Raw genomic sequence first — 12,402 nt, 5'->3', positions numbered from 1 at the left:
GCCATGGACGAGAGAAATCTCATGAACTAGGGCCTCTCAAGGTGAATAAAAACTAGGGTTATGCTCCTTAGGTTCTAAGCTTCAATTCTTGTCAAAGGAGCTAGACTTAAAAGTGAAGGAATAAGGAAGTAGGATCTTGAAGCAAACAACCATTGAGGTCTCTCTCTCACTCACGGTTTCCAGCAACTCGAAGGGAAGAAGATGAAGGATTTAAAAGATCTTCTAAGTCTTATAACTTAAACTAGTTTGACTTTGACCACCATTTTTTAAAATTGCAAAATGGTCCTTGTATTTTCTTTACTTTATAACTTAACCTAGGCACATTGTAACGCCTCGTCTGCAGCCAGTTAATTAACATTCATATGATAGTAAGCGCAACATGCTCAACTTAATTAATGTGAAAGCTAACTAAATAATTTTTTTCTTTTTCCTTATGTATTGCAAACTTTTTCACTTACATAGCCAAAATAAAATGAACAACATTTCGTCTGTATTTTGAACCACCGGAGATAATTCCCACCATGATAATTTATACCCGATTGACAGTTTAATATAATCCAGGCATACCACAACATAGATAAAACATATTGTCTAGCCATCCATGGCCTAGGCTATCTCATAATCATATTGTCTCAAAATAATGTCTATGATGTTACTTATATAATTACATCAAATAAACAAAAGAGATGCAATTAAATAAGTAACATAGACCTGAACATGCATTACTAACAGTATATACAGACTATCGACATGGCATAGACATCTCTTATGCTCTCAAAAAAATAGATGACATATTCAACTCAAAATAAAGTATGTCAGGTACAAATCTAAATATCCACAAGATCTTGGCAATCATGTCAAGTAGTGTCTCTCATCTGGCCTATTGCCACGCGATGCCTCAACACCATCAGCTCCTGTACCTGAAATGGTGATCCCCATAACGCGGTGTGAGATAATATAATTATCTCAGTAAGCTATGGACCCTTGGAGGGCTCCTCCACCTTTAAGCTCACTTCTGGTATAAACACAATATAAAAATTCATACATGCATCAGAATATGTATGACAATGCAGTGTGCAATAATGTAATCCTATTGGCCAGAGAATATAACAAGTATGCATTACGCAAGGAAACACAGTCTTGCAACATACCGTATGAGGAAACATTGTCTCGTACTATGCATAAGAAAATACTATCTTATGCCTCACACAAGAAAACATCGTCTTGTGTGACACATAAACACACATACATATAACACGTTAAATGGTTTTTTTTTATTCCGTATATTGAGTCTATCATTCTATATGCAATTTAAAAAAAGAAAAGAAAAAAACGATCGGTAGCATGTCATGTTCCTAACTCATTTAGTCTATTATCTGAGATTCGTTTCTTATTTAATTTAATTTATATCTTGTGGCAGCAAATTTTGTTTTATTAGTCTATAGTGAGAATATATCCAAAATTTGTTTTTCACAAACCAAAAGGGGAAAATATATCCAAGTAGAAATTTAACTGATAAGGGCTGTTCCAAATTAACCGTGATTTTGAGTTTGAGTCATGGCAAACGAGAAAACTTTGTGATTTTGAGTTCAGTGAAAGGGTAATTTATTTATATTATGATTCATAGGCGGATTCTTAGTGATTAAAAATTTGTACAGGATTACGAAATGGTAATAGCTCAGTTGGCGCATGAGAGCTAAGCAGGTGTTAGAGCATGTGTTCGAATCTCCCCAGTACTACCTTTGGGAAGGGCTGGACCTGCATCAAATCGGATTAGTTGTGAAGCAATGAACCTATTAGAATATTTCTAAAAATAAAAATAAAAATTGCAAAGGATCTGTCTATATATCCTAAAAATAAATAAACTATAGATATACTGAACTTCAATGCATGGGTAGAATAGAAGATTTTTCCCACACAAACATAGTGAAAACAAACCGTATTAAAACTTGATAGAAAGAGTTTTGTCGCATATATTGAAATCGGAAAAGACACTCCAAAAGCTAAAAATATATTGGAAAACAAAAAAAATAAAAATAAAAACAAAGAAGAGAGTGTAATTGACATTTGGGGTGGTGTGGTTTGACGTGTCCTAAAGCTAAAAGGATTGTTTCACTCCTTTCAAGCATGTCCAGTTCAAAACCGAAAGGCCAAACGGTTGCTAGTTTTTGTCGATGTATATACAAATTGGTAACCAATCATTTAGCACCTTAATCCCTTCGTAATCCTTAATTATCTTCCAATTAACCAACTTAATGATGTAGGTTATTATAACAAGAATATTGAGTTCCCCAAAATTGGATACCACAAAATTTGCTTGAGTAATTACACTTCCACCATTAGTCACATGCATTTGTTATATTTTTCATTTCCATGCGTCTTTTATATTTGTCGGTTGTTGTATTTGAATATATCACAGTTATACAAATAGATAGTTGCTAAAGAAAAATTGACATTGCATGATCTATGGCCTCTGTTCATTATCCTAATATTTTAGTTTTTTAATTTTAATTTTATCCAATAATTTTTTAATAAATTAAAAACTAATACTTAAAGAGATGAAAGATTAAAATAGTATAAATATAACACTCATTGAAAATTTTGTTTGCTTTAGATAAAAAATTAAGAACTTTACACCATCTAATCCTAATTTAAGTACATATCAAAAGCACCCAAAAACATAACAATATTCATCATAATTTTCATTTTTCATATCGAGGCGTTGAAAGCTTTTATTGGATAACAAATTCTAATGAAAATTGAACAGAAACCCCCATATTTGCAATTATCAGAACAACAACTTATCATCTAGTATGATATTTATGCTATGCATATGCATTTTCATTTCTCATATGTACACATGTACTTTTCCTTTTTGTTAATCTATTTCTACTTTATGTTAGTAACTGATAATAGAGTTAGTTAGTTAGAGTAAAATTAGTCAGCTAAAGTAATTTATTAATAGTTCGTAGCTTATGTATATGCATTACAGGTTGTATCAGTTAATATAGAATGTAATTCAATTCATTCAATGATTAAAAAACTTCTTCTCTTCAAGATGGTATCGGAGCTCTTAGGAGCCCTAATATTGATCCACTTTTCTCTCTCTTTTTCTAAGCTTTAGATTCATTTTATAGCAATCCAAACACGAATAACTAGAGCTCGATTCCTGAATTCCTTACCAATCTAAGGAATCCATTTTTTTCCTTTATCTCAATGAAAACTCAGTCAACCCTTGTCTTTGTTTCAAATGGATGAGAAGAATTTATCATACGTGGATAGGAGCCGCAGCGATGGCACTTTATTCCAAGAGTAGGCTTGGATTTGTGAATGGAAGCATTGTCCTTCCCGTGCCTTCTAATCCTTTGTTTGATGCTTCGGGAAGGTGCAATACCAAGGTCTTATCATGGATCCACCGTTCATGTCAAATTCTATTGCGCTATCAGTTCTTTGAATGGATACAATCGTAGATAAGTTATTATTTTAATAGCAATGGTCATACACCCCTTGAACTTGTTCAATTCCATCTCTCAAAACAAGTTCAATGAGTATTTTCAATTTTAATGATTGCGAGGTTAAAAAATTCTTTATGATTTATTTTAAAATCACTTATCCCATGTGTTTTTTTAATCACTTATTTCCCCATTTTTTTAATAATTCACAAAGGAAAAATAGAGATATTAGTCCAAATTTTAAAAGTGTTATAAGTAAACTTCGATAAAAAAAAAATAAAGTGATAAAAAATAAAGCGTAGATAAGTGATAAAAAAAAAATTAACCAAGTGAGGTTTTTGAATTTTTCTCTTTATCAATCAAATTAATTTATAAGATTAACAATTTCAAATATATAATAATAAACTTATATGAGAAATATTATACTTACAACCTATTATTGTTTACAACCTCTTATAACCATATCTTAACCAATATTTATGCTAATCAACCGTTATTATTTATTATGAATTAATAATTAATTAATAAGTTTGATTTACAAAAATAATAATCATTGATCGGTGAAAATCAACGGTTAAGATATGATTATAAGATGTTGTAAACAAAAATAGGTTGTAAGTATAACGTTGCTTAATTTATATTGTTAAAAAAATTGATTTCTCAAATTATAAATTATTAATGGGATAAAATTTATTACTACAAAATAATATTATTATCAATGTTATTATCATATCTTAACGATTAATTTCTGTTAATATTATTATTTATTGTGAATTAATAATTAATTAATAAATTTAATTTTAAAAATAATAATCATTGATTGATTGACGAAAATCAAGATCAAATTATTAATGGGAAAATATTATCTTGTGCTGTAGGAGAGTATTTTTCTCTCCTACACATACATCGACTTCCGTGTTACTTTTTTTTCTTTTTCTTTAAGTGAGTGGATCTCACTTATAACTATCTTTATGATATAAGAGAGCTTCTCTTATGTCACGTGAGATTAATAAAGTACATTATTAATATACTTTATTCTTTACATCCGGAGTTAAATTATCCACCTCCGACTCATAGTGATTCGAGACCTTTTAAATTAAAGAGTTTGTCCAAATAAGAACCGTGACAGTAAGACAGAGTTACTATACAGCTGAGCAAAAATAAAAATAAAAATGGTGAAAAGCAAGATCTTTACAAGATCCATAAATTAGTCCACACTACGTGATTAGCAAGGCGTGTCCCAAATAGAAAACTGAAACCATCCATTTTTTTGTATGTATATATTACTTTAACTCTAACCCCAAGCCGGCCTACAGTGTCTATCTATTTCTCAACTTTCTGACATCTCCCAAACAACACTCGACCAAAAAAAAAACAAAAAAAACCACAAACTGTGACATATGCGAGAATAATGCTCACGAGCATATATCTTCTACCTCCTTTTCCATTTCCCTTTTCGCTCTAACAATTCCATAACCTCAAATCCTTCACTTCACTTCACTCTATCAAATACTCTGCTAATTTTTTTTTTTATTAAAAAAAAAAAAAAAACCTAGACCCTTCCGGTGAGGAAGGAATGACCACCACGACAAGTATTGGCGGCGGAACCGGCGGCGGAGGAGACGACCGGGTTCTCGCTACCGCTCAACAGATCTTGAAGAGTCTTAATACTGCCAAAGAGGATCGCCAAGACATGCTTTTAATCTTTTCCTCCTTCGACAACCGCCTCTCGGGCATTTCTGACCTCGTCAACGGCGAGGATTCAAAATCCTCTTCCGATGAAGACCTTGACCGATTCGAAGCAGCGGAGAAGGTCATTCTTGCAGATGCATCCCACTCTGGTGAACCTTCCCGCCAATCCACCTCGCTCTTCGATCCTCCGAATGGCCCCGTCGAGTACTTATCCGCCGTCGACGAGATCATCCTGTGGATGGAACAATTCTCGATCGCGCCGCCGCCGCCGCCGTCGTCGAGCGGGAGAATCCGCCAGGTCACAGTGGACCGCGCTGAGAACGCGATCCAGCTCGCGATGTCGAGGCTTGAGGAGGAGTTGCGCCACGTGTTGATTTGCAACACCATCCCTCTCGACGCCGTGAGCAGCTACGGTTCGATCAGGAGGGTTTCGCTCTCGTTCGCTTCGCACGACTGCGCAATCGACGAGAATCTAGGAAGCTTCGGCGAGGTCAGCGATCGAGGTTCTCATCGGTTTCACGAGCGTGGTGCGAGCTTGGGAGATGACGATTTGTTCGTGGATTTGGTGCGTCCTGATGCGGTGCCTGACCTCAGAGAGATCATCGATCGAATGGTTAGGTCTGGTTACGAAAGGGAGTGCCTTCAGGTTTATAGCAGTGTCCGTCGTGACGCTTTGGATGAGTGTTTGGCTACTCTTGGTGTTGAGAGGCTTAGTATTGAAGAGGTTCAGAAGGTTGAATGGAAGAGTTTGGATGAGAAAATGAAGAATTGGGTGCAAGCTGCTAAGGTTGTTGTTGGGGTGCTGTTGAGTGGCGAGAAGAGGCTGTGCGATACTCTGTTTGGTGATTTGGATGAGTTCAAGGAGATTTGTTTCAATGAGACTGCTAAAGGGTGTGTTATGCAGTTGTTGAATTTTGGTGAGGCCATTTCAATTTGTAAGAGGTCGCCGGAGAAGTTGTTTAGGATATTGGATATGTACGAGGCTTTGAGGGATGCTTTGCCTGATTTGCAGGCTATGGTTTCGGATGAGCTTGTGATCAGTGAAGCCAAAGGAGTGTTGAGTGGACTTGGTGAGGCTGCCAAAGGGACATTTGCTGAGTTTGAGAATTGTATTCGGAATGAGACTTCCAAAAAGCCAGTAGTAACTGGGGATGTTCATCCTTTGCCTCGTTATGTCATGAATTACCTCAAATTGCTTGTGGATTATGGTGACCCTATGGATTCACTTTTGGAAATCACTGAAGAGGATCTTTACCGTTTTCAGAATGATTTTGGTGGTGATGGTTCCCAGTTGGAGGCCATGTCCCCCTTAGGACGTCAAATTTTGTTGTTGATGTCTGAGCTTGAGTATAATCTTGTGGAAAAATCAAGACTTTATGAAGACAGTGCAATGCAACAGATATTTTTGATGAACAATCTCTATTACCTAGTGCGGAAAGTGAAAGATTCAGATCTTGGGAAGGTCTTGGGAGATGATTGGATTCGTAAACGCCGTGGTCAGATTCGCCAGTATGCTACAGGCTATCTCAGAGCCTGTTGGAGCAAGGCCTTGTCTTGTTTGAAGGATGAAGGGATTGGAGGGAGCTCTAGTAATGCCTCAAAGATGGCTTTGAAGGAAAGGTTCAAGAGTTTCAACGCATGTTTTGAAGAAATATATAGGATTCAGACAGCTTGGAAGGTACCAGATGATCAGCTTCGAGAAGAGCTGCGAATATCTATATCGGAGAAGGTGCTTCCTGCATACCGGGCATTCATGGGGCGGTTTGGTAGTCAGCTGGAGGGAAGGCATGCGGGGAAATACATTAAGTACACACCAGACGATCTAGAGACCTATTTGTCAGATTTGTTTGAAGGATCCCCTGCTGTATTGCATCACATAAGGAGAAAAAGTACATAGTATATAGAACAGGTGAACTCATTTTAAGAGGACTAGTTGAAAAAGATTTCCTGTGTCATATGTATCTTCTGCCTGGATAGATGTTTATTTTACAGGTCTTAATGTTAGCATTGTATTTTGTGAAATTCAACTCTCCTCCCAAGCCTCTTCCTGAGCAACCAAAAAAGAATTTTTGTTTTTCCTGCTGTAATATCTTTATATATATGCACAAGTCTAGTGTCTCACACAGCTTATCTATGTTATTGTCATTAATCACTATACTTGTTGAAATAATACTCTCAATCTTATAGCTACCTTAAATCCTGATCCTGTGTATTTACATATCTGCAATTTGTATAATTGTCAGTTTTCTATATATTGAAAGGACGATGGTTTTTTTACCTGGCATATACCATACTATTTGTGCATATTTTATGTTTAACTGATAATCGAAGCGAGGAAATAAGACATAGGTGTCAAAGAAACTGTATCTGCTCAAAGATTAAATTTTGCTCATGAAAAGGCTCCCTTGATTGTCAGAATGTTATTGATAATCCAAGAAGAGTTGGATGAAATAGATTAATAGGTATTATGATATTTTCTAAAGTATTGATGTGATGTGAGACCTGAGTTAGTCATTTGTTTTGGAGAAGTTATGCATTATTGAGTAGTACAATTATATTATTTGTTTATGATCTTGTGGTCTTGTAACAACTACTATCAGCACTGTTAGATGCTATATTTGTGCACCTTTTTCTGCAGAGTTTGAACTGCCTTGATTATATCTCAATTAGTAGCTCTGACTATGTGGATATGCTGCTGCGCCTTTGCCTCAAAGTTTTAACTTCGTCAAGAGTATTTACACTTGTCTGGGGATATGCCTTACTAATATATCAAATTCACTACTGTGTTAAATTTGTGGATTTTTTACTTATCAAAAGTTGTCTTGTTTTCCAGCAGTTTTACAAGCTAGAGATGGTTGCATGCTCATTGCATCTGCATTTTTTTTTTTTTTGGTATCCTATTGCATCTGCATTTTTATTCAGCTATTACTTTGCATTTATACTTTTTTTTGTAAATGGCCAAAACTGAAATGGTAATTTGTCTTTATTAAAGATATCTTTACAAGTGTTCATGTTTCAAAACAGTTTGGATAGCGTGACCCGCCAAAACAACAGGAATTGCTCTATCCTGAGCACGGTGAAGTAGCATGATATGGATGGTTATGTCCTCTTACTGTTTTCCTTTATCTCTCCACGGAGAGTTGCGATTGTAAGTTTGATTGCGCATCTATTATGAGCAAATCAAGATGAATGGCTACGGTACTACTATTCTTTGATGTGTTAACCGTCAAATTGAAATATCATGTTTTATATTACGAAAGAATCAGTCCTGTTTCAATTCTATTGGATTAATGGTTTGAAAGTAAGAACCTTTACATTGTGAGAAGGCATAATTCGCAAGCTTATCTAGCTAGCTGTCCCCATCCTACCCTGCTAATAGTCACAATTAGCATCAAAGTTGCATCTTGATTTGTTTAACTTCGTCACGGGGAAACGTTAACAGAACGTCGTTTTTCATCGTTTCCGCGTCAATGGTGCACTATCATTCGGACAATTGGTGGAGTCTTTGACGGAGGGGGAAAAAGATAGGGAAAGATGGTTTCAATGTAACTTCTCCGCTAGAGTAGTTTTCTTCGTTTCCTTGTTTTCACTTGTCAACCTTTTCTTTGTTTTTGTCAACTTGCTACGTCAACCTGACAGATGCAAAACATCAAGTCCCAGGTGTTTGGATTACCTGGCAAGAACAGTAAGTTACGTACGTTCCAAACCGACCATCGAAAAGAATGGGTCCATTTCATTGCTATAGGGTACCTGTTTTCCTGGCAACAACTGTGATTCCATTAAGCTCCCAGGCCATTGAACCTCATTTACATTTTCTGTATCTTAATAAGATATCAAGTGATATATTTGGTGCATCCCGTGCTATTCTAAATCATGATAAGGGAAACAAGGCGGAAGTGAAAAGAAATTGCATTTTAAAAGTTGACAAAACTTATGGTTACACCAGAATTTACAGTACATAGTCTCACTCTAACATTGGTTAAAACGGGTAGAAGTAACTTAAACTTCCTACGTTACAAAGACTTAAGTCCAAGTCTTCAACCCTGAAGAGAAGAACATAGATCTATTTGTATTCCCCACCCCAACCCCCCCTTTTCTTTTTTGTTCCTTAGAAAACTATTGTAATTTTTTTTAACCAAAAAAAAAAAAAAAAGCCTGCTGTAACAGCAGGTTATTCTTCCTCATGTCTTGCCTGTTAAACCCTGCTGTTTGGAGGTAGCGGGAGAACACCATCAAAGAAATCACCAAAATAGCCATGGGGTTCATGTACTAGCCTTGAGATGATATCTCTTAGTGTGATTAGTCCTTGCAGATTCTCATCATCATCCACAACATAGACCCTATGACTCTTCTCGTGGTCAAGCAATTGAATCAATTCTTTGGTTGTACAGTCCTTTTTGCAAGTAATAAATTCACTTGCCATTGGCAACGCTTTATTATTCTTCTTTAAGTAGCTTCTAACGGCAGTCAGGAAGTCCTTTACTGTAATAGCTCTGTTAAAAGTGTAAACATCAAATGAGTCTTAAGTAATGAAACAGATAGAACAACAAAAGAAAGAAGATATGGGCAATGCAGTCTAAACAAGCCCATTCTATGAGAATAAAAGTGATGACACACCTATAATCATGATAGATTTCTGGGGCAGTTAACAAGAATTGAACATCTCGCAAGCTTATACTACCAACTGCCCTACTGCCACCTCTTTCAATTACAGGCACCCCTCCAATCCTCTTTTTCCTCATTAATTTAAATGCTTGAAGGACTGGTTCATCCTCATAAACCTGAAAACAAGGAAACAATCTCTTGTGAAGTTCATCAAGATCAACAAGCTTAATAACTTATCCAAGTTCAGAGCATTTGCCATATATGTACACAAATTTAAGAAATGTAGTATAGCTTTTTCTCCACAAGCATTAAATTATGGAGAATTCAGACTTGACACGGTTCAATGCTCTGAAGAGCTTAAATTATACCATCTTAAGCATAGTGGATGAAATGCATGAACATGCAGACAAGGATGTATTTGTGAGGGTTGCAGGATCAGTGGATTATATTTACTATTGGCACGGCATTTGTAAGAAGGATTATGTTGGTATAATGAACAGTATGATAATGTTATACAGTATAGTATAGCATTATGCTAACCCCATTTTATATTGTTGCAATTGTATTGTTATATGCTTGACTGTTAAGTTTAGGTTTGATGCTAATACACACCAATTCCCATCAGTTGATGCAGAATTTCAACTTTAGATAGGTACCCACCTTGATGATATGTTTTGCTGTCACCAGGGGAAGACCAACTTCAGTTAAATTCTTGGTTCCCCAACTTTCAAACCATTGAAGCCCGGCGCATTCTGCCAACATATGAATCACAGCAGATTGTGTAATAATGTTATCAATTCTACCGGCACCTAAATCTACCACAGGAACACTCTTCATCTTGTACTTGGAAAGCAGCAAGAGCATGGTTAGAAATGAGTTTGATCTCTCTAAAGCAAGAAATGGAGCCCAGCGGAATGTCCCTGAAATATCACCAACCTGTTTGCTAAAAAGTTAGCTATAGTGAAATAACTAAATAAAATTAGGTTAAAATAAGTATATAGCTTGACATTGCAAAGATGGATATACAACCTTGGTATTCTTATAAAGTTCAGAAGAAGTCAGATCCTCAAAAAAGTTTCCTGAAGTTGTTGCAGCTGATCCAAGGCCTAAGGCTTCAAGTTCAAGAGCAAAAGTCATTCCGTTAGCTTTAGCTGCAATAGCACTTGCACTTGATGGAGTTGATGGACTTCTAGGAGATGCGGGTTCAGACTGTCAAGAACATTGTCACATTGGTTATATGTGAAAATGAAGCATCCAAGAAAATTACTTCAATCAACAGGTATCATATCATTATTTAATTACTTCCCCTGTCATACGGTCCATGATTGTATTTAAAACACTATCATGCATGGTAACAATCACATAATCTAACTACCAAAAAGAAATTACATCACCACTGATCACCCACCAAATAGTACATTCATATTAGACATGATAGTAGTACTAGATTTAATTAGACATGTTTTGAATCAAATAAAGTAGAAAATACAAATTGATTGTGAGTTTCAGATTTATATATGTTTTCCCCCTTTTATTCTGAAAGAGTATTAGTAATTGAATTGATGTGACATATGTCTAACCTGATGCAAAATCCATACAACAATTCCAGCAAACTCAATTATTCCAATGTATCTGTCAATCCAACTAGCATCTTCAGGTGCATCAACATCAACCACAGGTGCGCTGAGAACGTTGTGATGTGCCAGTATTTTAACAGCTTCAGCAAGGGTGGCGTCTGATTTGATCTCAATTTCTAAATACAAAACAAACAATTTGCAAGTTGAGACCGAAACCGTAAGAGAGAAACAATAAAGGGCACATACGATAACAGATAATACAAGATGAAAAAGAAATGAGCATCAATTGATAAGGGTCAGCCTAGAATATTTATTTTTGGTGTCATCAAATAATTTATTAATTTTCATCTGGGTAGAATCAAAATCACTTTTTTTTTTTTTGTTGTTGAATCATTTAGTCAATAAAACTCAATCACTAGTCACTACTACCTTGGTTTGAAGAAATCAAAGGAAACGCAGAGACAGGGATGCTTTCAAAACAAGCGTTGAGCTTCTCAGTAGGACTTAGCTGTGGCTCCTGAACATCCCACAGATCCTCCACTCGCATCCCCAGCTTCGCTTCTGGGCTCCGTGGACTCTCTCCCATTGTTGCCAATGCCATTACTCTCTTTTCTCTTTCTCTTTCTCTTTGTCTCTGTCTCTCTCTAACTACAATAATACTGACAAGCTTATAAGACCTCGTTGAAACATTCCCAATAATTAACTGAAAAATAGGATCATCGAATCTACTAACACTTTGCAAACTACTCTCCTACACCTGAGGTTCTCACCGTTGGATTTCTATACTTTAACCTTGATTCATTGACCTGAGTAAACATGTACGGCTACGATGAGGTTACATATTGTGTGTGATGAACATTATTGGTCAACGTGAATAATTATGTCCCCCCCATACTATTCGCTATGCTTATCCAAATTTGCATTATTTTGGAAACACATCCTTATCCGGTTTTTACTATGGGCCACAAAGGTGTGCCGCAGAAACATGAGCTGGGGAGTGCTTTGCGCACATAGGATTGACGATGCTTGCTCTACTAGTGATTAATTATTTATATTCAATCGTGTCTAAGTTTTAA

The 12,402-nt window shown here is 36.0% G+C and overlaps 2 protein-coding genes across 2 annotated transcripts; one reads left to right on the top strand and one right to left on the bottom strand.

Moving 5' to 3' along the window:
* The first annotated feature begins 4,773 nt into the window (after positions 1-4,773).
* Positions 4,774-7,518, top strand: LOC133288525 (exocyst complex component EXO70B1). Its single transcript, XM_061486307.1, has one exon. It carries the CDS (start codon positions 5,029-5,031, stop codon positions 7,039-7,041), a length of 2,013 nt encoding a protein of 670 aa, XP_061342291.1. The 5' UTR covers positions 4,774-5,028; the 3' UTR covers positions 7,042-7,518.
* A 1,735-nt stretch (positions 7,519-9,253) lies between these two features.
* LOC133288570 (SNF1-related protein kinase regulatory subunit gamma-1) lies at positions 9,254-11,963 on the bottom strand. The gene is made up of 6 exons (XM_061486368.1): positions 11,756-11,963; positions 11,330-11,502; positions 10,779-10,958; positions 10,410-10,685; positions 9,760-9,925; positions 9,254-9,635 (listed from the first exon to the last, which is right to left on the bottom strand). Exons 1-6 carry the CDS (start codon positions 11,925-11,927, stop codon positions 9,340-9,342), a joined length of 1,263 nt encoding a protein of 420 aa, XP_061342352.1. The 5' UTR covers positions 11,928-11,963; the 3' UTR covers positions 9,254-9,339.
* Positions 11,964-12,402: the final 439 nt, after the last annotated feature.

Source organism: Gastrolobium bilobum, unplaced genomic scaffold, assembly GCF_033153095.1.
Source record: "Gastrolobium bilobum isolate Gb01-03AN ecotype WA unplaced genomic scaffold, APGP_CSIRO_Gbil_v1 utg45580, whole genome shotgun sequence".
NCBI lineage: Eukaryota > Viridiplantae > Streptophyta > Magnoliopsida > Fabales > Fabaceae > Gastrolobium > Gastrolobium bilobum.
This window is presented reverse-complemented; position numbering and strand designations above follow the sequence as displayed.